The sequence below is a fragment of the Furipterus horrens genome, unplaced genomic scaffold (genome assembly GCF_987537825.1).
Source record: "Furipterus horrens unplaced genomic scaffold, mFurHor1.1.pri manual_scaffold_10, whole genome shotgun sequence".
Lineage (NCBI taxonomy): Eukaryota > Metazoa > Chordata > Mammalia > Chiroptera > Furipteridae > Furipterus > Furipterus horrens.
Genome location: NW_028327180.1, coordinates 35,581,759 through 35,606,023, shown reverse-complemented (window position 1 = coordinate 35,606,023; position 24,265 = coordinate 35,581,759). Strand labels below are relative to the sequence as shown.

General features: G+C 46.7%; 1 protein-coding gene across 3 annotated transcripts; it reads left to right on the top strand.

Annotated features, from left to right (window-relative positions):
- Positions 1-1,016: 1,016 nt before the first annotated feature.
- On the top strand, positions 1,017-24,265 carry PNOC (prepronociceptin). Of its 3 annotated transcripts, none has more exons than XM_090288728.1 (4): positions 1,017-1,068; positions 11,489-11,638; positions 20,594-20,984; positions 23,851-24,265. In XM_090288728.1, exons 2-4 carry the CDS (start codon positions 11,513-11,515, stop codon positions 23,934-23,936), a joined length of 603 nt encoding a protein of 200 aa, XP_090144854.1. In that variant the 5' UTR covers positions 1,017-1,068; positions 11,489-11,512; the 3' UTR covers positions 23,937-24,265. The 3 variants fall into 3 exon arrangements, with proteins under 3 accessions (XP_090144854.1, XP_090144853.1, XP_090144855.1); XM_090288727.1 differs by lacking the exon at positions 1,017-1,068 and adding an exon at positions 1,283-1,335; XM_090288729.1 differs by lacking the exon at positions 1,017-1,068 and adding an exon at positions 1,283-1,335 and having other exon boundaries at positions 20,594-21,042; positions 23,851-23,914.

Below are 24,265 nucleotides of genomic sequence, written 5' to 3'. Positions count from 1 at the left end.
CCTTCTGGGAAAGCCAAGGAGGATGTCAGGATGCGATTCCCCTAGGGCAAGGAAAGGAGGGCTCCATGAGGATGCTGCAGAATCTAAACACTCTCTGCCTGGGCTGCGTGTGAGCTACAGGCAGGGAAGAGAAGGAGGCTCTGTTCTGGGTGGTGGGAGCATCTTCAACAGCTTGCGATACTCTAAGGCAGGGGTCCCCAACCTCCAGTCCTTGAACCAGTACCAGTCCAGGCCTGTTAGGAACCGGGCCACACAGCAGGAGGTGAGGTTGAATGTAATGCGCTTGAATCATCCTGAAACCATCCCCTCCACCGCAGTCCATGGAAAATTTCCTTCCACGAAACCAGTCCCTGTTGCCAAAAAGGTTGGGGACCACTGCTCTAAGGCACTTGGGGTGATACACTGAAGTGCTTTAAAAGCGCTCTGTTGTGACACTACATATTGACAGGGGCTTTTTAGATCCAGCTGGCATTATTCAATATGAAAAAGGGGGGGATGCAGAACTCACACATATTAAAGGTCTCACGTATTTCAAACACAAACAGAACCTCATTTTTCTACTCACAATCATCCTGGAAGGCATTACACCCATTTTACAGAAAGAGGACCTGAGTTTCGCAAAGAGAAGTAACTTGCTCTGATAGCAGAGCCAGAATCTCAGATGCTTCGGTCTAAGTCTGAGGTCTCAGCGTTTACACTGTGCCATGCTGTGGACACCTGTGAAGAGCCTCCTGACCTGGCCCACAGCAGGCAGAGCCACTCCCTTCAGTGGCATCATTGCCTGTGCCTGCAGGGCGGTGACAGTCAGAGGGGGCTCAGCCCAGCTCTGGGCTTCTCCCAGCCGGTGGGAGCTTTCAGCCTGAGCTTCCCCTCCTTCTGTCTGCTTCCTAGTCTTTACTCCTCAAGCAGAAAGGTTGCTCAAGGAGACTCAGGAATCGGGGTCTGCCTCATCACTGTCACCAGGAGTCCTTTTTTCTGACTGACTTGCCAGGAAAGACTGTCAGTCCTCGCAGCGCCTTTAGAAGCAAGGGGCAGGCAGCTGTGGGATCCTGGCTGAACAGGGTCCAGGTACAGCAGGCTGGAGACTGAATGGGCTGATGGGGAGGCTGGGCTGTCGCAGGTCTGAGCAGAGCCAGGGGGCGGGGAACGAACCGCCAGGAAGGATCGTAGGTTCTGCTGTTCACTTGCTTAAGGGGGTCAGCCTGTGTATGTGTCATCGAGGTGGGCAGGGAAGGGGAGGGCTGTGGGGGGGGGGGAGGATATATATGCTGGTGCGGCCAAGACGGTGGAACCGAGCCTCACATCCGAGGGAGCCGGGCTACTGGCAGCTCTCAGGTAGGCGATGCCTGCGAACCCCAGCCTGAGGCAGGCTGCTGGGGACCTTGGGGAAAAGCTGGGCAGCGGGGCTTCCCTCTTCAGCCTCTCTCCTTTGTCCATCATAGATGCCGCTGTCCTCCTGCGAGATGATTTCTTCATTCGTTTTCTTTTCAATGATCGGATAGAGGGTGGAAGGGAGGCTTGAGGTTTTTCTCCTGAAGACAGATACAGAAGAAGAAAGAGCCGAACTTGGAGATGAGGAAAAGTTTTGATTTTCCAGATGGGGGCCCTACTTTGTCATTCCTGTCTCTTGAGAAAAGGTGGCTGTAGGAGAGAGGTTACAGAGGGGGCAGGCTTGGGGAGGGGCGGTGGGGGAGCTGCTTTCAGGACAGCCCTGGGAAGACCCCCAGGCACCCTTGTGAGTGATTTCTCTGTGCCGCTGACTGACTTCCTTTCTTTCCGCCCCTCCGGTGTGTTCAGGCTGGTTGATTCAGATCTGGTTTTCAGTCCTGAGGGGACCCTTCTCCCATATGCACTGAATAGGAAGTGTTAGTGAGAGGTGGGGAAAGTTGGACCTGGGGCATTGATTGTGCTGAACCAGTAGTACTTGGCTGATTGCGGTCGCTGTGTGTGAATTCCACATCGATTTCTGCAGGGATGACCTTGGTCTCCCAGACCCTGAGTCATTTTGAGGTGTCTCCTCTTCCTCTGCGTCTTTCTCCTCCCATCCACCTCGCCCACCTAAAGGTCTCTGCCGGGGTCCTGTGGAACACGACGACATGCCGAAGTCACCCAAACTCTCTCGCTCTTTCTCTGCCTCCTTTCCTTTCTCCTCTCTTTGTGCGTCTCTCTCCCTGCGCTTCTTGCTACGCCTCCCTCCATTACCCGTCCCCTCCTCCCCCATCTCACTCTGAACATGGACAAGTTCTGGGGGAATTTCAAGTAAGGCAGGATGATTCGGGAAATGGACTATTTCAAGCGAGCTGCTTTGGACTTGAATACCCCGATCCTGGGCTTAAACATCTGTGTTTCGCTTCCTCGAGCAGCCCATAATTGCCCCAATTATAACCAGTAATATTGTTCGTGAGACTAACAAAAGATGAGCTTTGCATGGCATTCGCCAGCAAGCCTAAATCAGAGTTTCAACATAAAGGGGAAAAGTAAACGCCTGGCTTCTTATCAAAACCTCCCAAAGAAATCACGGCTCTTTCTCACTGCCTGCGGGCGGCTGCTCCTCACACACTTCTTTCTCGCATTTATAAAGTGTGGCAGGGAAATAGTCTACACACTTCCACAATGCTGTGATGCCTTTAACAGAGAAGGATTAGTGATCCAGTGACCTGGTGCGCTTGCTGAGTCTTCTGCAGGGCAGCGTCCCTGGAATGCCTGTCCCCAACCACCACCTTAGTAAAAGCAGCTTCCACCGTTCCACCACGCACTGCCCGTCGAGGGCGCTGTGGTGCAGCCTGGGGTCGTTTGGGGGATGCAGTTCTGTTCTCCGTGTGGCAGGAGACCCGGCTTTATCAGCTGACAGCTGCAGGTACTCCAGTCTCTAGAGAATATAGGAGACATTGCATTGTCAATGAAGGAAGAAATTGCAAGATTAGGCTGAAACCCGTGCTCTCTGGAGCCTGTAACAGGAGCTGTCACAAAGCTATTCCGTCTTCAATCAATCAGGTATTTATCTTCTCCACTCCACCAGGCAGGGGAGGTGCGCCAGGGCTCTGCTGGATTCAGAAGAGGTAATCGTAACAGCCCTTTACGTTTGTACCGTAATTTACATCTTAGACGCTTTCACACCCATTGTCCCTAGCAACAGCCCGGGGAGGTGGTGTCATTATCTCCATGCTGCTGTTGAAAACTGAAGCTGAGAGGTTCAATAATCTGTTCAGGATGTGGCAGACAGAGGACTGAGTCCAGCACCTCGCCCGCTCTGGACCAGGGGTGCTTACAAACCAACAGCATTAGGGGTGGGCAACACACACACAGTGAGGCAATTAGAGGACAATGCCAGGCTCTCTGTAATTAAGTCCTAAACTCTATGGTCCAGACAGCAAGTGCTGGAGGGATTCCAGGGAAGGAGCGTTTGCCCCAGCGATTGCAGGAAAGGATGGGAATGGGTCAAGGGATTTGGAGAGAGAGGCAGCAGCCAGGACAAAGGCACAAAAGAAGGACAAAGGAACTACATTTATTGAAACCTACTACGTGACAGGCAGTGACTTAAACTTGTCTACATGCTCATTTTGTGCTAAGACACATAATGGATGCAAACACAGTAGGGATGTGAGATTTACGGTGAGTGTTTTTACACTTTTATCAACAGGATTCAGTGATCGTCACTCCCAACCCCATGGCTACCAAAGCCAGAGAAGCAAGCTTTGAAATCTACCAGTTCAGAGTCTGGGTGGGGCTACTCATTAGATACCTTCGGGAGAGGATAGGCCCCTCTCCCAAAACAGGCACCATCATGACAGATGTCACAGTGGCTTGAATTGCTGGGCAAACTGGATTTTCTAAACACTTTTATTTAAATGTCTATGGGTGCTCCACGATCTAACAAGAAGGTGTCCTTCTAAACAAAAACTAGCTGTGAGATTTGGGGCATACCAATTTGGGGGACCAGCCAGTTATCTGGGCATCCCCCTAGATAGGCTCCTGTCATAATCAGTCTTGATTTTCTGTGATCTTGTGGCTTTTCAAATACTGGCAGCTGCCTCAGCATTGCAGAAACACAGTGAGGCCAGCTCTGAAGGGCTTGGCTTGGCAGCTGAAGTGGAGAGATTGCCTCCCAGGAGTCCCAGGTCTCAGTGAATCACCAAACGGCCACGTCTCTGCCTCCCCAGTGCGGCTCAGAGCCAACCTCCCTCTTCTCCCATGGTTCTGTGCTCTTCCCCCACCCCCACTCCCCATTCATGCAGCCAAGAAACGTGTGTGGCATTTCTGATGGGAACCTCATGGTGCCCGGAAAACAGACCTGTCATACTGTCCTCTGCTTTCTCAGAACTCACAGTCAATGTCGCTAGATGTTAACCAGTGGTCTTCAACCCACATGGCCTCAGGACATTGAGCCTTTTTTTTTTAATGTTATCTTTTTTAAAATTTGCATTTGATGGGTTTTATAATGTATATAAATAAGTAAATTGGGAATGCATGTTCAAAAACTGGTTGTTAGTGGTATAAAGTTAAGGAAGTTTGAAGATTATTGGTCTGGATCCATTGTTCTTTTGCTTATGTGTATTTTTCTAATCTGTTTGAAAAGGACATTGAGTGATTTCAGTATAAAAGTAAATAAATGTTTTTAAATTTTTATCTTCATTATTTTGACAGTATGCATGGAACTGTGGGTCAGACTCAGGAAAATCAAAGATGATAACTTTTCTTCATTTTTTTATACTTTCCCCTGTCATTAAGATTTAAAAGTCTTTTTTTATTTTTTTCAGTCCTCACCCAAGGATATGTTTATTGATTTGAGAGAGAGAGAAAGAGAAGCATTGATCTGTTGCCTCCTGTACATGCCCTGGCTGGGATATCAAACCGGCAACCTAGATAAGTGCCCTGACCAGGGATCAAACCCGCACCTTTTGGTGTGCAGGACGATGCTCCAACCAACGGAGCCACCTGGGCAGGGCAAGAGTGATACATTTTCAATGCAGTAGCAACCCTGAGAGAAAATGTGCCTGTTGACACATCCAGACCCTTTCCTGAGCCCCAGGCTGGGCTGTTACTATGGCCTCAGTTCTGTGCTACTGGGAAGCTGCTTCCTCACAAAGCCCTTCTCTTCTCTCCCTCTTCCCTCCTTCCTTCTTGCTTCCCTCACTGGGAGAGCACAAATGGCTGGTCCCTTAGAAAATAAAAAATGTTACCCATCTAATCCCACTGCCTCTCCTTGGAGAAGGGGAAACTGTGGCCTAGGAAAAGGGCCTTGCTCAAGGTCCCACAGATATCGACAGAGCCGGGGCTTGAACCCAGAACTCTAGTTTCCATGCACAGGGCTCCTGCTCATTCACTGCTCACCAGCGCCGGGCACACTCAGTCTGCACAAGGCGGGGGGACTTGCTATGCCCTCCACCTCCCCTTGGCCCATCCTCTCTTCCAAAGTGGAATTTTAGAGCAGAAAGGGGACCTTTTTGAATGTAAGTACATTAGTCAGAGGAGGAAAGAAACCAAAGAGGCCTCCCTTGGTAACAGCTGGTGAACAAGTGATGTGTAGGTGTCCTGTCTGCAATGGATTGAAGAAATGGGGCAAGTGAGGGACAAACCACTGGGCTTGTGGGCAATGAAAATTCCTCTGTGAAATCGGCAGTGGCCACAATAAAGGGGGGCAGAGCTCAGGACAAAAGGAGGCCCTCAGAATGAATGCAGCTACATGAAGGCAGATGGATAGCTCCGGAGATCACTGGGAGGTCTGGGGATATCATGCGCTTGGGATCAGATGACTCTGAGTCACAGCTCTGCCAGCCCAAGTTATTTTCCCCTGAAGCCTCAGTCTTCTCAAGTGCACAGTGGGAACAATAGCCCTTACCTTATAGGAGGGATGGTTATAAAGCAATTAGCACAGTGTCTGGCACATCGTATTCTGAATGTAATAGTAATATGATCACTATTAAATATAAATAGAGATTCCACCAAGATTCCACCAGCATTTGCCCACCTTTCCAAAGCAGAACCAGTGTATAAAGTCTGTGGTTTCCCAGAACACACCGTTGGTGTCAAAACACCTGAGTGTGAGTCCTGGCTCTGCTGTTTGTAAGCTGGATGCTCTCAGGCAAGTTGCTTGACGCCTATAAACATATGTTCATCTCAAAAAGGGGGATAATGTTCACCCTAGAGTACAGGGTTGTATATGAATATAAAAATCTTCTGTAGCCTGAAAAAAACAGTATCTACACATGTGGCTGATGAGGAAGATGGGGATACACATGCCTCTAGCAAGACGGCAGCCCCTCTTTGCCTCTAACAGCACCAAAATTACAGCTTTTCTCATGGGTCATAAGACAAAACATAATTAACTTTGATCTTTGGCTGAAGCTTTATACATAGTTTTCCAAACAGATAAGCAACTGGTTATATTGTCTTTGGAAGCAAGATTACATGCATATAGATTAACTCTAAAACAGTGGTATTTTATCTTTATAAATAGTGAAGCACAATTAAATATGTGAAGTGTCATTGCACAATTAAATGTGTGAGGTGTCATTATTGAACTAAAAGGTAATTAAACATTTCTTTATTCAATACGAGATGTCCAGATCTCTAAATATAATAATAGTATCATCACAGAGAAGTGTTGGCTGAGCTTGGTTTACCAAGTGAAATACAAGCCATGTAAAATGCAAACACATTTAGGTAAATTTTTTACTGATTACTATTGTACAATAAAAACAACAAAAATAAAACCTGTTGTTCCCCCCACTTTGTAGTGGAGAAGTCTAAAGCTCTCAGTGGAGAAACAATTTGCCCAAAGTCACAATTACAAAATGTAAAGATTAAACATAAATATAACTCATGAATTAACTAATTAATCGCTTTCATTTAATTGGCATTGACTTATATACAGAGCTACGAAAAAGCACATACCTCTTGTCAAGCCTCCTTAAGAATCAAAAACGTCTATTGAACCTCTAATAAAGTTCAAAATCTAACTTAACCTATAACACCTTGTATAGGTGTTAAGAAGTATCAGAATTACAAAACATTGCCCCTTTTCTGAGAATTACATATATTTTGAGCTTTCCCTTATATCAATGTCATTTAAATATCACAAACCACCTGGGAGATAGGACTGGTCATTCCCATTTTAAGGATTCTCTAAATTTTAGAGAGGAGAATAAATAGCACCGAGAATGGCTGATTTTTAATAATAGGTGGAGTCACTTGTTAAAAGTAGGGGGGTAGGGCACAGAGTGGGGATAGGGAGGTTGGAGACCGAAAGAGAGGTGGACCAGCAGGGAGTGCCATGTAGACTGAATAAGAGTACCCAAGCACCAGACCACACAAAGCCCGTCTTTTACATGCAGGAAAGCTCCCAAACTGAACACACACTACACGTCCCAGGAGCTCATCTTCTTTCTGCACTTGGCCCTAAAAACCCATTTACCCAGAATTTGAGATAACAGGTATCAGTCAATCCATCAGACATTTCCTGGATGTGCGAATTGCCACAGTTAATGCAGTTCATGAAAAAACTCAGCTGGAGAGCATTTTATTAACATCTGCCACAACTTATCAGTTCAGCAGATGCAGGCATTGTGTATTGCAATTTTGTATTAAGAAAGGAAGCAAGCAGTCCCTTTTCTCCTAGTCTCCCTTTCTTCTGGGACATACAGATGCTGCCATCATGTGGCCACAGCAAGCACAGCAAGTCATGTCATTCTGGACAAATTCCACAAAACTGTCTCTGGACTGGAACGATTGGAATTTAGTAGAATAAAAAATGTAAAGGCGATTCTCAAATTAAACAAAGATATAGTCAAGCAGTCCTCGGTTTAAGACATTTGCTTATATGGTGGCTGTTTAGAACTCACTTTCTCTTCAGAAGGGCCTGTAAGTAGGATGGGCTTCCTTGGCTTCTCTACCTACACCTGTATGACCCGTACAAACTCAGCATACAACAGTATTCCAACCATACCAGTCTTCTATCAAAGCATGCATGGGCTTCCAGCTTAGGGTGGCATGTTGCATTGCTCTGGAACAAAATGAGTTCCCACTCCTCCAGCTGAACAATTAGCTAATAGGCACGTTGTCAGTGCCACAGGTGCTGCAGCAGTCTCTGGGTCCTGAGCACCCTGGGCCCCCAATGAGGCAGATTCCCAGACACTCCCCAACATGACCTGTGCTAAGAGGGCTCCTGAGATACTCCACTGCCATTTATCACTTTTCTGAGCACCTCCTAAGTCCCTGGCCCTCTCGGAGTTCTGGAAATAAAAACCATAGAACATGATCCCCGCCCTTCAGGAAGCCACAGGGCAGTGGGAGAAATATACACATGTGTCCAACCTTACCATAGAGTGTGGTGAGTGCTCTATGAGAGACAGTGAGTGCGTTATAGAGGGAAGGCTCTGTGCTGGGCTCTCTCTATTTTCTACATTTTTATGAAGCACTTGTTATATACTAGGTGCTATTTGAACTGCTCACAAACATGACCCCATTAGTTGTCATATGAGATGGATCCTATTATTGTCCCATTTTTACAGATGAGAGGTGGAGCTGCAGACCTGGGATCAGAACCCAGCAATCTGTAGGGATGAGCAGATGGGACGCCCATCACAACTCTGTGACATAGGTCTGCTGGGCCTGTTTGGTAGGCCCCTGAGGCTCCCTTCCTTCCCACTCTGATGTGCTGCCATAGCAGCAGGGGAGATGCGTGTCACCCGACCAGGGGGTGGAGCTGGCTTCCCCGAGGGGATGATTCTCGAGGTGTGCATGAAGTATGAGCTGGAGACAGGTATTCTGGGTGGAAGGAAGCAAAAGCACCAAGACACAAAGCCATTAAGTACCTGGCAGATTCCGGAACTCAGCATGACTCACTAGAGGACTGTAGAGAAGGTAGGAGGGTGAGTCACAGGGGATGAAACGCGAGAAGGCACAGGAACGATGCTGAGTCCCAATAGGAGTTAGAGAATTACCTAAGTGTTCGGTAATGGTATCGTCATCAGATTTGAAGATGGTTTGGTAGGAGGGCAGACCATTGGACCAGTTAGGAAGCTATCACAATAACCACGGCAGTAAACCTCAGCTAACGCACGCGCCCTCGGGATGGAGGAGAAAAACTGCATTTGAGATGCATTCATTTGTGTAGACATTTGTGCTCACTAATCATGAGCCCGGGACATCCCACCATCTAGGGTAAAGCTCAAACCCTTTAAGAGAACAAACATGACCCTGCTCCACGTGGACAGAGCTTCTCTTCCAGCAGGAACGTCCCCAGGGAGTGTGGGCAGGTGGCCCCATACACCAGCCTGTTCACCATCCCCTCCCAGGCTGTGTTCCTGACTCCTCCGTGCCTGTGAAAACAGGGTTCCCTGTGTCTCTCAAATGCCCTCTTCTTTGTCCTCTTGGCAAACTTACTCATCATTCAAAACCCATCTCAAAGCATCTTTGAGTCAACATCGTCTTGGTATGAAATGCTTGGATGATGCACAAGAAGAGTTGGGGTGGTCCCCCAATGTGACCATTGGGTCACTTCTACTGCAGCGTCCCTCCTATTGACTTGCTCCACTTCACATCCATATTCTACCAGTGTTTCCCAAGCTTTAGTGTGCATATGAATCACCTAAGAATCTTGCTAAAACTGCAAGTCCACATTCAGTGGTTCTGGGGAGGGGCCCGAGACCCTGCATTTCTAACAAGCTCCCAGGTGATGCTCACGCTGCTGGTCTGCAGACTGCATTTGAGTAGCAAGTCTTATATGTTTTCTCAGTAGGGTCTGATGAAAAAGCAATAAAGGTGATTACTTTTGTTCTTCTACACTGCACCCTTTGTTAAGGTAAAATTTATGTACAGTGAAATGCACAGAACTAAATTTAAATTCAATGAGGGGTGGCAGATGTATACACCCTTGTGACCTACGTCTCAATCAAGAACATTCACAACAGTTCCAGAAAGTCCCCTTGTTCCCTTTTCCATTTAATCCTTCAAGTAAAGATGGTTCTATAAGGGCCCAAGAGGATTCAGTCCAAGGAAATAGCTTTTTGATTCAGAAGGATTCATCACAGGACAAATTTAAAGAGGAAAAGGGAAAATGGAACATCTTTTTAGGCAATCCTACATAAAGAATATAAACTTCTGATCTAACTAATTGTTGACGCTCTTATCTTAGAATTGTTTCTCTGTTCATTTTTTAACGAGTAACTCTGTGTGTCTGGTCTTGTGCTTGGTGTGGAACAGCAAAGTCAACGAACACGTTGGCCCTGCGCTCAGGGAGCCAGCTTACGTCTCGCAGGGAAACGGACAAGGAAGCTGGTGGAAGCCTCCTGAAGGAGCGAATTCTGGGATGTGGGTGATTCCTGGCTGAGGCAGGGAAGGCTGGGGAGGATGAGAATGAAGTACACAGGTCACTCATAAATCGCATAGTTTACACATCTCACTCTTGCACAACACTTTATAAAGAAGCTTTCCTTCTGTTCATATCTTATCTGTGCAACAGCCCTGTGACAAGGCAGGTACCACTGCAGTCACGCACCACTTAATGACAGAGATACACTGTAAGAAGGGCATCATTGGTGATTTCATGACTGTGTGAATGCCATCGAGTGCGTGCACACAAACCTAGACAGTATAGCTCACGACACACCCAGGCTGTATGGGACAGCCGGTTGCTTCTGTACAACAAGCCTGTGCGGCATGTCACTGTACAGAACAACATGATATTAAATCAAGCACAAGAGAAAATAATGCAGTCAAGAGACGTGGTCAATACTGCATGCATGAGGCTGCTGCAGGGTGGCATGGTACACTGTTTTCACAGCACGCTTTTTTATAAGAAGAAAGAGCACACACTAAAACAATGATAAAAAGTGTAGTATAGTAAATACATAAGCCAGTAACGTAGCCGTTTATTATCATTATCAAGTAACATGTACTGTATGTTATTGCACGTGCTACACTTTTATACGACTGGCAGCGCAGTAGGCTAGTTTGCACCAGCATCGTCACAAACACAGGAGGAACGCACTGTACTGTGATGCTACCACATCACTAGGTGACAGAAATTTCTCAGCTCTATTATAATCTTACAGGAACACTGTCATATATGTGGCCCATTGTTGACCGAATCATCATTATGTGACATGTGACTATACCCCTATCTTACAGCCATGAAAATGGAGGCATGGAGAGTGTCTTAAGGTCACACACAGCTAAGCTGCAAAGGGAAGCCGTTAGCTCCCTGAAAATGCTCATGCACACCAACGCCAGCTGGGGGACAGGAATCCCGGGGGTGTTCTAACCACAGCCCTGAGGCCAGCCCCTGCATGAACAGCTGCTCTGGCTGACACGGGTGGACCACCTGTGCCCTTGACAATCCACTGCCTGCAGGCAGGTGCATCTCAGGCCCTGGTGCTGGCCCCTCTGAAGAGTGTCTTTCCTGCTTCCCCTGTGTGAGGGTCTCTAGCCACTACCGCCCCAACAGAATGGCTGTTCTAATCACCTCCCACGCGCCCTTGTGTTCCAGCATCCTGCCTGCGGCTCCTGCACCATGAAAACCCTGCTCTGTGACCTCCTGCTGCTCAGCCTCTTCTCCAGCGCATCTGGCAGCTGTCAGAAGGACTGTCTGACCTGCAGAGAGAAGCTCCGTCCCACTCTGGACAGCTTCAACCTTGAGGTAGGTCCAGGAGCGTCGCTGTCTTCTCCTCCCTGGCTCCTCCAAAGCAGACCCAGAGGAGAAACTGAGACCTTGCCCAAGGCAAACCCTGTCATCTTTCCACTTCACCACATTCAGATAAAGGCCTGCCCAGCTGCCATTGTGTTCCATTGTTAAAACAGTGCATACACATTTTAGAGAATTTGGCAAGTTAGAGAAGTTTTAAAAAGAAAATTAAAATCACATTTAAACCCAGCAATCGGAGGCAGGATCCTAGTGTTTTCACTCACTATATTATACCAGGATGATTTTCCTGTGTGATTGAACATTAAGTTATTGCCCCCTCTACTTGAACATGTAATTTTTATGTTTCATTTTAAATATTACATTTTCCTCACTTTTTAGTATTACAGTAGTTCTACAGTGAACACCTCAAATGCTCTCTTATACTTTGATTTTTGAATGTGAAATGTAGATCCAGCATTAAATTTCTTTATATTAAATAAGCTGCTTTCTCCACTGCCTTTATTTCAATCTAAATGGTTATTCCTCTCCTAGTAAACCCAACGTAACTCAATTATTTTTTTTCTTTGTAGTCAAGCTCTGTTCAACAGATGCCTTGTTTCGAGCCCCTCAACTTTTAAAATCAACCAGAAGTAACTATTGTCCTTAAGGCAAGTGTACAGATATAGAAACCAAGTATTCCAGATGGGCTAAGGCACCTGTGATGAGCAGACACAGCCCCAGCAGCCCAAACACCAAGCTCTTCCCACCCGCTCAAGCCTGTTTTCTAAACAGTAATGACACTTGCATCACGAAAGCATTCCCAGATAACCCGTTCGAAGTTCACCCGTCCCTCTCATTCACCCACCGTAGTTTTCCTGACTATAACAAGGGATCCCAAGGTGAATAGAGGGATAGTTTGCAACCAGTGGGAGAGAAAACACCACACTCTCTCCTGGGTGCTGGGGAAACACAGAGCAGTGGCCCCCAACCTAGTCTGCAGGGGCAGAGGGGGCTTTTGCAGGAACCAAAGTTTCTAAGGAGACCTAAAGAGGAGTGGGAGTGAAGAGGCAGGGAGTGGGCCCCAGACAGCAAAGGGAGGCATGGGGTGGCGGGGGGCAGGGCGGGGGGCATGTGTAAATGCCTACGGGAGGGAGGGGAGTGGCGTTTAAGGAGAAAATCTGAGGTTGGCTAGAGCATGGCAGACTCTCCTGTCTTTTCTGTTTACATGTTCATTCAGAAAACACTTTCCCTTGGTCTTAATAAACAGAGTAGACAACTAATTTGCATGTAATTGCAGGTTGCAGCCTAGACCAGTCTGAAGGTTACGGGCAATTCCTGCATCACCACTTTTGACTGCAACCCTTTAACTCCCACTCAGAAAAGCACTAGGACTCAAAAGATATTTATACACCCGTGTCCATGGCAGCAATATCCACAGCCTCTAAAAGGTGGGAACAACCCAAGGGCCCATCAATAATGAAAGGATAAACAGATGTGTATGTACAGACAGTGGACGATTATTCGGCCTTAAAAAGGACACATGTAACAACATGTGCTAAGTGAAAAGAGCCAGACCCAAAAGGACAAATACTGAATGAGTCTGCTCACAGTGGTCAGATTCATAAGGATGAAACGTAGAACTGAGGAGGGCTTTGCGGGTACAGAGCTTCAGGTCGGGAAGATGGAAGGAGGTGACGATGGCACAGCGTGCGAGTGCATTTTGTACACTTAAAAATGGTTAAGAGGGTAAATTTAGTGTTGTGTGTATTTTATAATAAAAGAAAGCATTAGGAACTTAACGATAAGGATAACCCTGACTCTGCTCCAATGTATTTTTTACAAGGTAAATTATTCATAGGTGACATGATCTCCTTCTAACAAATGTCACACCTGACTGTGAAACACTAGTGTGCCTTCCCACCCCCTTGGACACCATGACCTTGGATTGCCCTGTACAAGACAGCGGCCAGCAAGTACAAATTCCCTCCATGCCCCCTTACCACCATCCCAGGACCTGCCTTTGTCCTCCCCACCTGCCTCCCATCTGTGCTCCTGCCCCTTCTCTCCCTCCTTCTGCCGCACCACGGTTTCCCTACTGGGCATTCTCCTCCTTTTTTCCCCTCTCCCACCTGCTCTTCCCTTCCCTTCATTGCCATTTTTCTGAAAGATGACAACTTGGAGCCCCTTGCCGCTGCGTCACTCTCAGCTGCTCTCCCAGGGCCACCAGCAGCTTCTAAGCACTGAATCTGCAGGCCGATTGGCAGGCTCCCACGCCTTGCCCTCTTGGTGAACTTGCCTGGCGCTCTTCCCTGCTCTGACTCTTGTGTTTCTGCCTTGTCTGGGGTTCCTGTTCCTCTCTCCACCCCCAAAACATCATGACCACCAAGATTCCCTGCTTCTGACCTCCTTGTACTGTCCCTCTGAGATGCCATCCCCGTATCCAGGCCTTCAGCTCTTCCCAGGCCGCAGGTGACTCCCAAAGGTACACCCCACACCTGGTCTCTGCTGGGCTCCAATCGCTGTCCACGCTTCCCGAAAATCCCGCCTCCCTTTCCCAACCTTCCTTTCCCGGCCTCCCCAAGGCTCCAGGAACTTGCCCTCCCATCTTAAACGCTTCTACCTCCTCTTGTACTTCAAAAGTCCATTTAAGCCCTGGCTGGGTTGCTCAGTTGGTTGGAGCATTGACCCATGCACTGGGGTTTGTGGGTTCGATTCCAGGTCAGAACACATATGTAGGTTGCAGTTTCAATCCCCAGTTGGAGTGTGTGAAGGAGGCAACCAATAGATGTTTCTTCCATTCAGGTTTCTCTCTACAATCAATGCATCTGTCCTCAGGTGAGGGTTTGGTTTTTTTTTTTTTAATCTCTAAGTTTACCTCTTCTGAGAACACTTTGCTGATTCTCCACCTGCCCCCAGTAGAGCCAGCCCCTCCCTCCTTGTGCTCTGACAGTTATTTGCAAGTCTCTCTCTCACCATAAGGTGTGAGCATCCTTGGCGGATGTTCTGGGGATCCCACACATAGCTCTGTGCATGGCACAGCGTGGCACAGCGCATTACTCAATAAACGTGTCCCATGGGAATTGTGAAACTGGAAGACCCTCAGTCTCCTGATAGGCACATCCGCTACGGATGCTACAGCTTTGACATTGGTGTCTTTCGATGCAAGTAAAGGATTTGGAGCGTGTTTCCATGTCTCCATAGCATCTTAAATCTCTGGGGTCCATGTAACACTGGTAGTTATATCTTTGAAACAAGTTAGAAAATGGGCAGTCATAGCCTTACAGTGAGGGGTGAACCTTTCGCAGTGCCTGCTGAGCCCTGGAGGAACTGGCTGTCTGGTTGTTTGGTTTCTAGTTTCTATTTACTTTTAACCTATTTTCTTTCAACCTATTTTCTTTTAAGTTTTATGAAATGTCTGGAACATAGGCAACCAGCCCTGGCTCATGGGGCCCATGGATTGAGTGTCAGCCTACAAGCTGAAAGGTCACATGTTTGATTCCCAGTCAGGGCACATGCCTGGGTTGCAGGCCAGGTCTCCAGTTGGGGGCGTGCAGGAAGAAACCAATCGATGTATGTCTTGCACATCGATGTTTCTCTCCCTCTCTTTTTCCCTCCCTGCCCCTCTCTCTAAAACTAAATAAATAAATAAAATCCTTAAAAATAATGTAGGCAACCACATCTCATTTCCAAAGCTTGCAACTCTTGAGTATGTCCACTCTGATAATGGGGGGCAGGGGGTACTCAGATATTTCAGCAAGGGTCAACTTCCTGACCCCTCCATATTATATAATCCTGAGCTATTCCCAGGACCTTTTGGAGCTTTGGCTTCCTCAAGAATTCCTTTATTTCTCACTCCAAGTCCGCAGTCCAAGTATGGCTGGCTTTTTCTTAGGGTATAATTTTGGTCAGTAAATGACTCACAAAACCCATTGCAATGTCCTCAGTTCTCATCTAATTGTGAGTGGTACTTTACCATACCAGGTCATGTAGGAAAAAACTACATGCTTTAAAGACAAAGGAGAAGGTAACTCTCAAGAGAGGCCTGGGGAAATTTAATTAAAACTTCCAAAAACTCTGACAGCAAAAGAAACTGCCTTCTGTTGGTGCTTTCTCTCTTCATTACATGAAAACCCTTATAGCTGATTTGTAGTGGGAGTCTCCTCTCTGCTTTTCTTTTACACTAATCATCTGCTAGCCTGCTAAAGTCAGCCAGCCCTCAAATATTCTGGCAGAACCTCCTAAGGCAAATAGCCCCTGAAGGTCTCTTGGTCAGAAGTGATTTGGTTCTTTACTGACAGAAACCTGACAGCCTAAATGAGCCTCTTCTCCTTCCAACGGGTTCGTGTGCCTGTTCCTTGTCGGTGTGCCGGTTCCCAGACATCCACATGGCCCTTTTCTCAGTTTCTCTACTAGTCCACCTTTACAGATCAACTTGGCATCAGCCTGAGACTTTCCAGATGCTCATCCACAGTCTGGCTTAAAATAGCAATGCCATCAGTGTGTGCTGTGAAAATGCATCCAGCTCACTTAATAGACTATTGACCCATCTCTGGAAAGAGGCTGGTGGGTGCCTCAGACCAGACGGTTCTGCATTAAGCTCCGATGCCCATCTGGTGCTACACATGCTGTTGTGAATTAGGGTTCCTCACATTTGCCGAAAACCTTCTCCTAAATCACGAGTTGAGATGATTTTGTTAGTACCTAATTCATCTAACAATATGACGGGTCTTGGTAAGGGCTATGCATCTGGTTTGATCAGAGAATTTCATTTTCTCTGATTGACACACAATCTAATTACCATCTGGGCTTAGGAACCCCAGGGACTTGCAGAAGATCTAATAGCCTTTAGGTTGAACAACTTCCTCCTGTTCCTGTGAATTGGAGGTATAGAACAATTCAACAAGCATTTTGGGGCTCTCATTCTGTGAGGGTTGGACCAGGTGTGCCAAAAGATCTACTTCAATGCTGAACTTCTACACTCTTACAAGCTTTTCAATTGCTGACCACACTTTCCTGCTTTCCCCTTGACTCTGTAGAGTATGGTTTCTCAGAATCGCCACTGCGGAAAATATCAGCTGGATAACTATTTGTTGGGGGTGTAGGGGGGCTCTCCTCTCCATTGTAGGATGTTTGCCAACACCCCTGGGCTCTACCCACAGATAGCAATAGCGTCCCTCCACCCATCCACCATGTGACAACTAAAAATATCTCCAGACATTTGCCAAATGCTCCTGCGGTGGGCTAGGGGCAAAATCTCCCCCAGTTGAGACCCATGCTATAGAGTAATAACCCAAGAGGATTATTATCTGAAAGAAGCTGTTTACAAATTGGTTCTATTTGCTTTTCTTCAAAGTTTTTCAGGAGCAAGCTAAGGGCAGACCCACGTGAACCTATCTTTGATGAACTCTCAGACCCCCATGTTCCCTGATGGCTTCTCCTTCCTCAGGTCCAGCCTCAAAATCACCTAGAGTGCTTGCAAAAAATGGAAATTCCTGGGCCCCACTCTTGGCTTACTGAAGCAAAATCTCCAGGGGTATAGGCTAAGCATTTGCACCCTAACAAACTCCCGTAGTAATTCTCATAGAACACTCAAGTTTGCCGCTGCCATTGTTCTCAAGTCCACTGCTCCCATCTATGGAAGTTGCCTATCTTTCCTTCATACCCAGTGACATTGTGGTGTGAAGAAGAGGTGATTCTAGGTATCTCAGCTGAGTTGGCACTAACCATGTATTATTTCTGCCAGCTTCTTTGAAGAAAAGCTATTGGAAAAGACATTTTCAAAAAACCACGACTTGAGTATCAATAGGTGCCCGTATCACCACCTCTGGCGAGTGTGTGGGCTTGGCAAAGGGTGCTCCTTGGATGCTGTGCCAGTGAAGGAGAGTGGCTTTCCCACTGGATTCTGTCTTTCTCCTCTCTGGTCCAGCAATTTGAAAATAAGCATTTTCCCGTCAGAACTTGGCCTTTTGGTCTTGTAGGATCCTATTCTCCCTTTCATTTTCATTGATTTGTCATATTGCAAGTGCGTATAAGTCATTGAGTAGGAGATGTCCTGGGATAGGACTTGAGACATGTGTGTTCTTATTCAGGTTATACTGCTATCTAACAGTGTCATTTCGGACACATTACTGAATCTTACTGTAACATGTATGTGAACATGGACTAACTACATCAGTGGTTTCTAAACCCTGGCAAACTTCAGAATTACCTGAGCTTTGTAAAAATAAATTCAAGCTCTGGTTCTATTGGTCAGGGATTTAATTGGGTTTTGAAATTCAGTGGTTTTTAAAGTTCTGTAGATGATTTGGATTCACATCCAGGTGTGGGGCCCATTGGCCCAGGTAGTGATGAAGGTCTCTCCTTCTATGCAATGCTTTGCTGATATACAAGAAGAGTTGGGGCCACTTCCCAGTGTGGCCACTGGTGACTTCAACTGCAGATCCCCTCCTTTCTCCTGTTGATTCTTTCCACTTGTCATCCTCACTATGGGCTCTACTTTGTATCCCAGGTACTAGATGCCTTGAATGCATAGAGACTTTCCCTACAGCACAGCATAAAAGTGAAGAGCTCCCTGGCCTGGAGTCTATGGATGACCGTCCATGGATAGGCTTTAGAAGATCTATGAACCTTCTAAAATTGTATGCAAATTTGACACAAGTGTGCATTTTCTTGGTGAAAGGGTGGGTCCATAGCTTTCATTAGATTCTCAAGAGTCCATGACCCAAAAAAGGTTAGGAACTCTGATCTAGAGGGACAGACAAGTAATCAGGTACACAAGAGTTGTAAGAGAGTGACAAAATACTATATCAGAAGCATACACTAAATGCTGGGAGTTCCAGTTCTGGTTGCGACCAGCTGCAACTTCTGGCCTTCCAATGACTCTCTTTCTTGTTTTTTTTTCTTTTCTTTAAAAGTATTTTTTTCCTTTTCCTTGCTTAGCTAAAGTAGCTTCTTGATTAATTCAGCTCAGGGCAACAAACCTCTAGTGAAACCCTACCATTTACTGAATGCAGAAGATGCCTTGAAGGATTCAAACATAAGTAAGATAAGGTCCCTAACGTGTCATATTCTGCCTTGTAAGGTATTACAATAATATTAAGCATTCAAGTTCTGTGGGAGCACCAAGATAAAGAGGGCAATTCTGGCCAGGGAGCCAGAAGAAATGTCATAGAGGAGTGGCCCCGAAGCTTGGCCAACCCCAAAGACGGGAGGAAGGAGATCATTCCAGCAGAAAGAACAGACTGAGAAAAGGCATGAAGGAGGTTTGTGTGGGCAGAGGGGGGAGCTTGAGCATGTTTGAGGCACTAGGAATTGCCCCATAAGCCTGAAGTGGGCAAGAGAGTTGCAGAAGAATCAGAAATAAGACTGAAAAATGGGTTGGGGTCATCCAGTGAAGGGTTCGAGTGCTCTGTTCAGGCGCTTGAAGTTATATTTACAGACAAAGACAAAATGTGGGGCAGTTGTGGACCAGTAGTGATGTGATTTGGCCTATGCTCCAGGAAGACTCTTCTGCCAGGGTTGGGAAATGGACCAGAGCAGGAAAGATCAGAGATGGAGAGCTCAGTTGGGAAGCCACTGTGCCCTGAGAGGCCCTTCAGAAGCAGGGATGAGAGGGAGGACAAACTTATATACTGATTGGTGGGGTGATGGGGTGTGTGAGAAGGGAGATGCTGAAGATATGCCCGGGGTTCTAAACTTGAGTCAACAGGGGCTAAAGTGCCATTCCAAGAGACACAGATACACTGAGAGACCAAACGGTGACAAAAGGAGGGAGGGTCAGAGGTGGGAAACTGTGAGGGAGAAGTAGGATTGAAGACGTTTTTATGGTTCAGGGGAATAGCCTGTGGGATGTGTGAATTAAGCTGCCTGCACATCTCACTCCTTGGTTAGGGATCAGGTTGGAAACCTTTGCCCACAGAGGCATGTGTGCCACTCTGAGCACCTGGGATAGGAACTACGGGGCACATGCAGCAGTATCCTGATAGCCCGCACTTGTCCAGACAAGTACCCTGTCGGCCAGGCAAGAGTTCCAAGGTTTGATGAGACTCTGCAGCTTCCTGCTGACCATGATGGCCAGGTCATGGTAAAGTGAGATTTTCATCTGGCTAAGGCCAGAAACAGAGGAGAATTTGGGATGAAGCCAGCACAGCAAATCCAGCACAGCAAATAAGAAGCAAAGTTGGAGGCAGAGGCTTCCAAGAGACTCAATAAGAGATAGGAATGGGAACGAGAGGGGGCAAGGCCAGGACCAGTTAAGAGGAGTCGGGGAGACTTCATGGTTAGGCTGCTGATCCAGATGAGAAGTGGAGATGCCTGGAGAGTCAGAGCAGCCATAGAAGATGGCAAGAGCCTGGTGGGTCTACTGGATGGCATCCGGTGGTCCCTCTCCCCCCCTAAGGGCTTTGACCTTCATTTTCTATAAGCGATGTACAGATAGTGATGATGAGTTGGGGGTGTGTGTGAAAAATTAATACCAGGATTGATCCTTACCTGGTGACCTTAAAATAACCATGCAGATTTAACCACATGCTTTGGCAATTCTGATTTCTTAAGCCAATCAGACCTCCCCTGAGCCTGATAAAAGAACAAAATAAAATTCTTCTTTATGGGTGACCCTCATTAGCTGTGTTTGGCTCTAGAAACCTGACTAAGTCTATAACAGGCTACGGTTTTAGTGCATACATTCTGCATTAACTTGCTGCATCACTTGGTATAAGGTAAGCTCACATCTCTGAGCCAAAAGTTTCTTCACCTGTGAAGTGATGGAGCTCGGCCAGATAGTTTTCTGTTTCTTTCCAACTTTGAAATTCTATGAACCTAAAGAATTACATGTAAAACTGCTGCACAGGACTAAATAAAGAGACACTTTAGAAGTACTTGCACTGGTTCAGATGGACTTTCCTTCCTCACTGCCTTGGATTAATAGATGTCCCTGGTCTTTCTCCCTTCCTCTTACCTCTGTCTTTGCAGGTGTGTATCCTCGAGTGTGAAGGAAAGGTCTTGTCCAGCCCTCTCTGGACTCCGTGTACCAAGGTCATGGCCAGGCGCTCCTGGCAGCTCAGCCCTGCTGACCCAGAGCACCTGGCAGCTGCTCTCTACCAGCCAAGAGCTTCTGAGATACATCTGAAGCGAATGCCACGTGTCAGGAGCCTATTCCAAGTGCAGAAAGAGACAGAGCCAGGCATGGATGAGGCTGGAGAGAAGGAGCAGAAGCAGCTGCAGAAGAGGTTTGGGGGCTTCACTGGGGCCCGGAAGTCGGCCCGGAAGTTGGCCAACCAGAAGCGGTTCAGTGAGTTTATGAGGCAGTACCTGGTCCTGAGCATGCAGTCCAGCCAGCGCCGACGCACCCTGCACCAGAATGGTAATGTGTAGCCGGAAGGGGAACCCCTCCCAGCTGCACCGTCCACTTCAATCCATGAGTGAGTTGGGCAGCAATGAGCTGGGGGCAAGAAGAAACCTCATATGCCTGTCTTAGCACATTGCCCCACACACACACACCCCATTCCCCAATGTGCTCAGCTCCTAGGAGGCCTAGGGGGTAAATTCATTCCCCAGCCTCCTGCCCACCCTTTTTCTAGGGAGCAAAGATTTTTTTTAGGATTGCTTCTTAAGGCCTACTACTGCCATTTAGAGACTGGTTACCATGGGGATAACAGTAGTAGGTTAAGATAACTAATTCCTCTATAGCTCTTCAGGAGCTTAGTTACTATGGGGACAGTTAAGTGGACCAATCCTCCTATTCAGTTGTCATGGCAACCATTCAGCTCACCTTCCCTCTGAGACTTTATCTCTAAGACCCAATGGCTGGACCTACCCTTAGTCATTAGCACAGAGTCTGGTTTCTGTGGCTGTGATATCGCTGTTTCACCTTCAAAAACAGCTTAGCTATCCCCCATCTCTCCTCTACTATAACTCAAGTGACTGGATTCCATGGAAATCATGAAACTTTCCCACTCTCCCCAGTCAAAAGAGTTCTTGTTAGGACCAGGAGCTACACTTTCTGCTCTTCTTTTTCCCGCTTGTCATGTGTCCATCTCACCACCTGGCCGCATGGACTGATTCCTTGTGGATGACGGCATCACCACTGAGCTCTGAGTATTTGGCCCAACTGACCCAGCAGCTCTTAGAATAGGGGCTAAGGGGTCATCATCTTTCCTCACTTATGGTTTCTTTCCAGGGCCGTTTTTGGTTTGGTTTGGTTTGTTGGTGTGCTTGCCCTTATTCCTTTCTCCCTTCTGGTCTGTTCTTACCCTCGCAGTCATGCTTATGCATGTACCTGTAATATATACACATCAGATAAAAATCCACCAAAGACCCTAATTTATCATCCAGTCTTTACAAATTCAACTTTCCTCAGCCCAACAACCTATATATAACACTGAGTGGCACAGAGAAATAGCACAGCGGAATTTTCTGAAAATCTAAGAAAAAGCATCAAGTCTATGGGCCTTAATTCATGTATGGGCATGAGACTATCTGTAGAGTCTCATACGTCTCCTTAAACAGTCTAGAAACTTGCCTTAACAGAAAGAACTAATCAGTTGGTCAAAAACATGTCTAAGACATTACCCAAGTGGGGCCCTTCCCTAACTGAGAGGCAAAAAAGAAAAGGCCTGCATGTGCTTTTTTATTTTGCATCCATATGTCAAAGGTAGCCAGATTGTTAATAACCTGTTTTTCAAAGTATATCAGTATATGTGTTAATCACTGGCACTTAAACTTCTGCAGGGAGGCAGCCCACACAGCTCTTTGCAGGTAGGCCAGTTTGTTTGTGAGAGGTCCATTGCCAAATATGGACGTAACGTCTTAGGTTATGAGAAGGCTGCTGTGTTTATTTTAGCAGAATAACTAATCTCCGAAGGCCTTGAATTAACCTGCACTGTTTTTGAAGTCATACTCTTGGATCCTTAACAAGCATTCTATTTCTTCCTAAGCTATATCTGCACAGTATGAAACAGTAAATCTTTCAGAAGCAGCACAGATTGAATTCTCTCAAATCTTAAAGACATTCTTCTGTAAAGCAGCTCTTAAGGGACACTAAAGCTCGTGTCTTAATTCTGAAGTACAACCATTTCTTTACCTAAAGACAGTTTAAAATTAATCACATTAGCAGGAATCCATTTATTATCATTTTTTAAAAACTATGTGAGCCCCTATTCAGGCAATTGGTTTTTCTCATTTTCTATTAAGCTTCCAACTGAGAGGTGCTGAAACAAAACTGGGAAAGAGCTTCTGTCCACTGCTTTGCTCGGGAGGTAAACTTCTTGATGGAAATGCTGGAAACATTTACCAGCTCATCTGGGGAGTATTGATTGCGCTCTCTCTCCCTGCCCTTCTGCATCCACCGCTCTGTTTCTTTTTCCACACGTTCATGGTTGCTGAGTTCCAAGATGGATGTGTCTTTATGAGTCCGTAACAGGCAGCTTAAACCTTGTCTTTATCCACTTACACCCCAGCCAGCCCTACAGAGGCTTTCTGTTTCTCCATGTTGGGGGACTCCAGTTGCCAGGGCCAGTCTATACTGATAAGGCTGGAGGAAACTGGGCTGTCTAACACTGGAACAGGCTAAAGAACTCTGATCAGAAAGTGTAATGATGTGTTAGGAAGGAGGGACACTGGGGTGCAGAACCAGTCCTAGACAGAATGGTGAGAAAGACACAGCTGGTCTGGGTATTAACCATCCCTGTCCCTGTCCCTGTCCTGTCTCCTTTCTGCTGCCCCAGCCTTGATCCTCTTGGACAGCAGCAGTGAGCATATTCCTTCAGGGTGAGGAATTAGTGAAATTGGGCTTAAAGAGCGCCAAAAATGAGGATATAATTAAGAGAAACACCAATGAGAATATAATTTAGCCTCACGAAATAAATTACTACACATGGATTCCAAATAGTACCATGGATAAGAGAGCTCCTCCTGGGCAGAGTATCTGTGCTGTGCCTTTCAAGTCCCAGCCCATAGACCTCGCCTTTACCCTGCTAGTCACACCAATAGACTATACAGGGGTATAAGAGTCTGTTATGTAACAGGTCCATATATTATACAGGTCTAACATATATACATACGGGGTGTATAGAGGGAGTTAGGGAAGCCTCCTTGCTGCTCCAGGGGTTGGTTATTCAATAGGTAGCTTTCCTTTGCCTCCTTTCCATTGCTCAGTTACCAGGGCAAATAGGGTTGAAGCATCAGTAGAACTGTCTGGTTTGCCATTATAATCATTTCTGTCCCCCCAGGTTTCCGGGTGATCCCCAAAACAGCATGTGTCCAGCCCCAGACCTGTCGGCTGGGCATCCGGATTCCTTCCTTCCCACGGCACTGAGCCAGGCTTTGCCTCCAGGTCTCCACCCCCAGGACACAGAACCTCCCTCTCTGGTTGTCTTCCCCCCCTTCACCACCCCCCATGGCATGTTTCATGACCACCCAGTTGCTACATCAGAGTGTATTTTTGTAATTCCTCCAGCTAACATCTAAATGGCCCCATCTTTCCTTCTCACCCACCCCTTCCCTCTTCTAGGGGTGGGTTAAAGGAACAGGACATCAAGCCTGGGGTTTTGACTAGTCACTGCCATAACTTGTTTGTAAAAAAGCTGTTCTTTTTGACTGATTGTTTTAAACAGATATTTCTCCATTAAACTTCTACTGAGCAAA

Coding starts and splice junctions, on each gene's coding strand:
- PNOC (XM_090288728.1), top strand. CDS start 11,513: ATGAAAACCCTGCTCTGTGACCTCCTGCTGCTCAGCCTCTTCTCCAGC. Junction 11,639..20,593: donor TGGACAGCTTCAACCTTGAG/GTAGGTCCAGGA, acceptor CTGTCTTTGCAG/GTGTGTATCCTCGAGTGTGA. Junction 20,985..23,850: donor ACGCACCCTGCACCAGAATG/GTAATGTGTAGC, acceptor CTGTCCCCCCAG/GTTTCCGGGTGATCCCCAAA.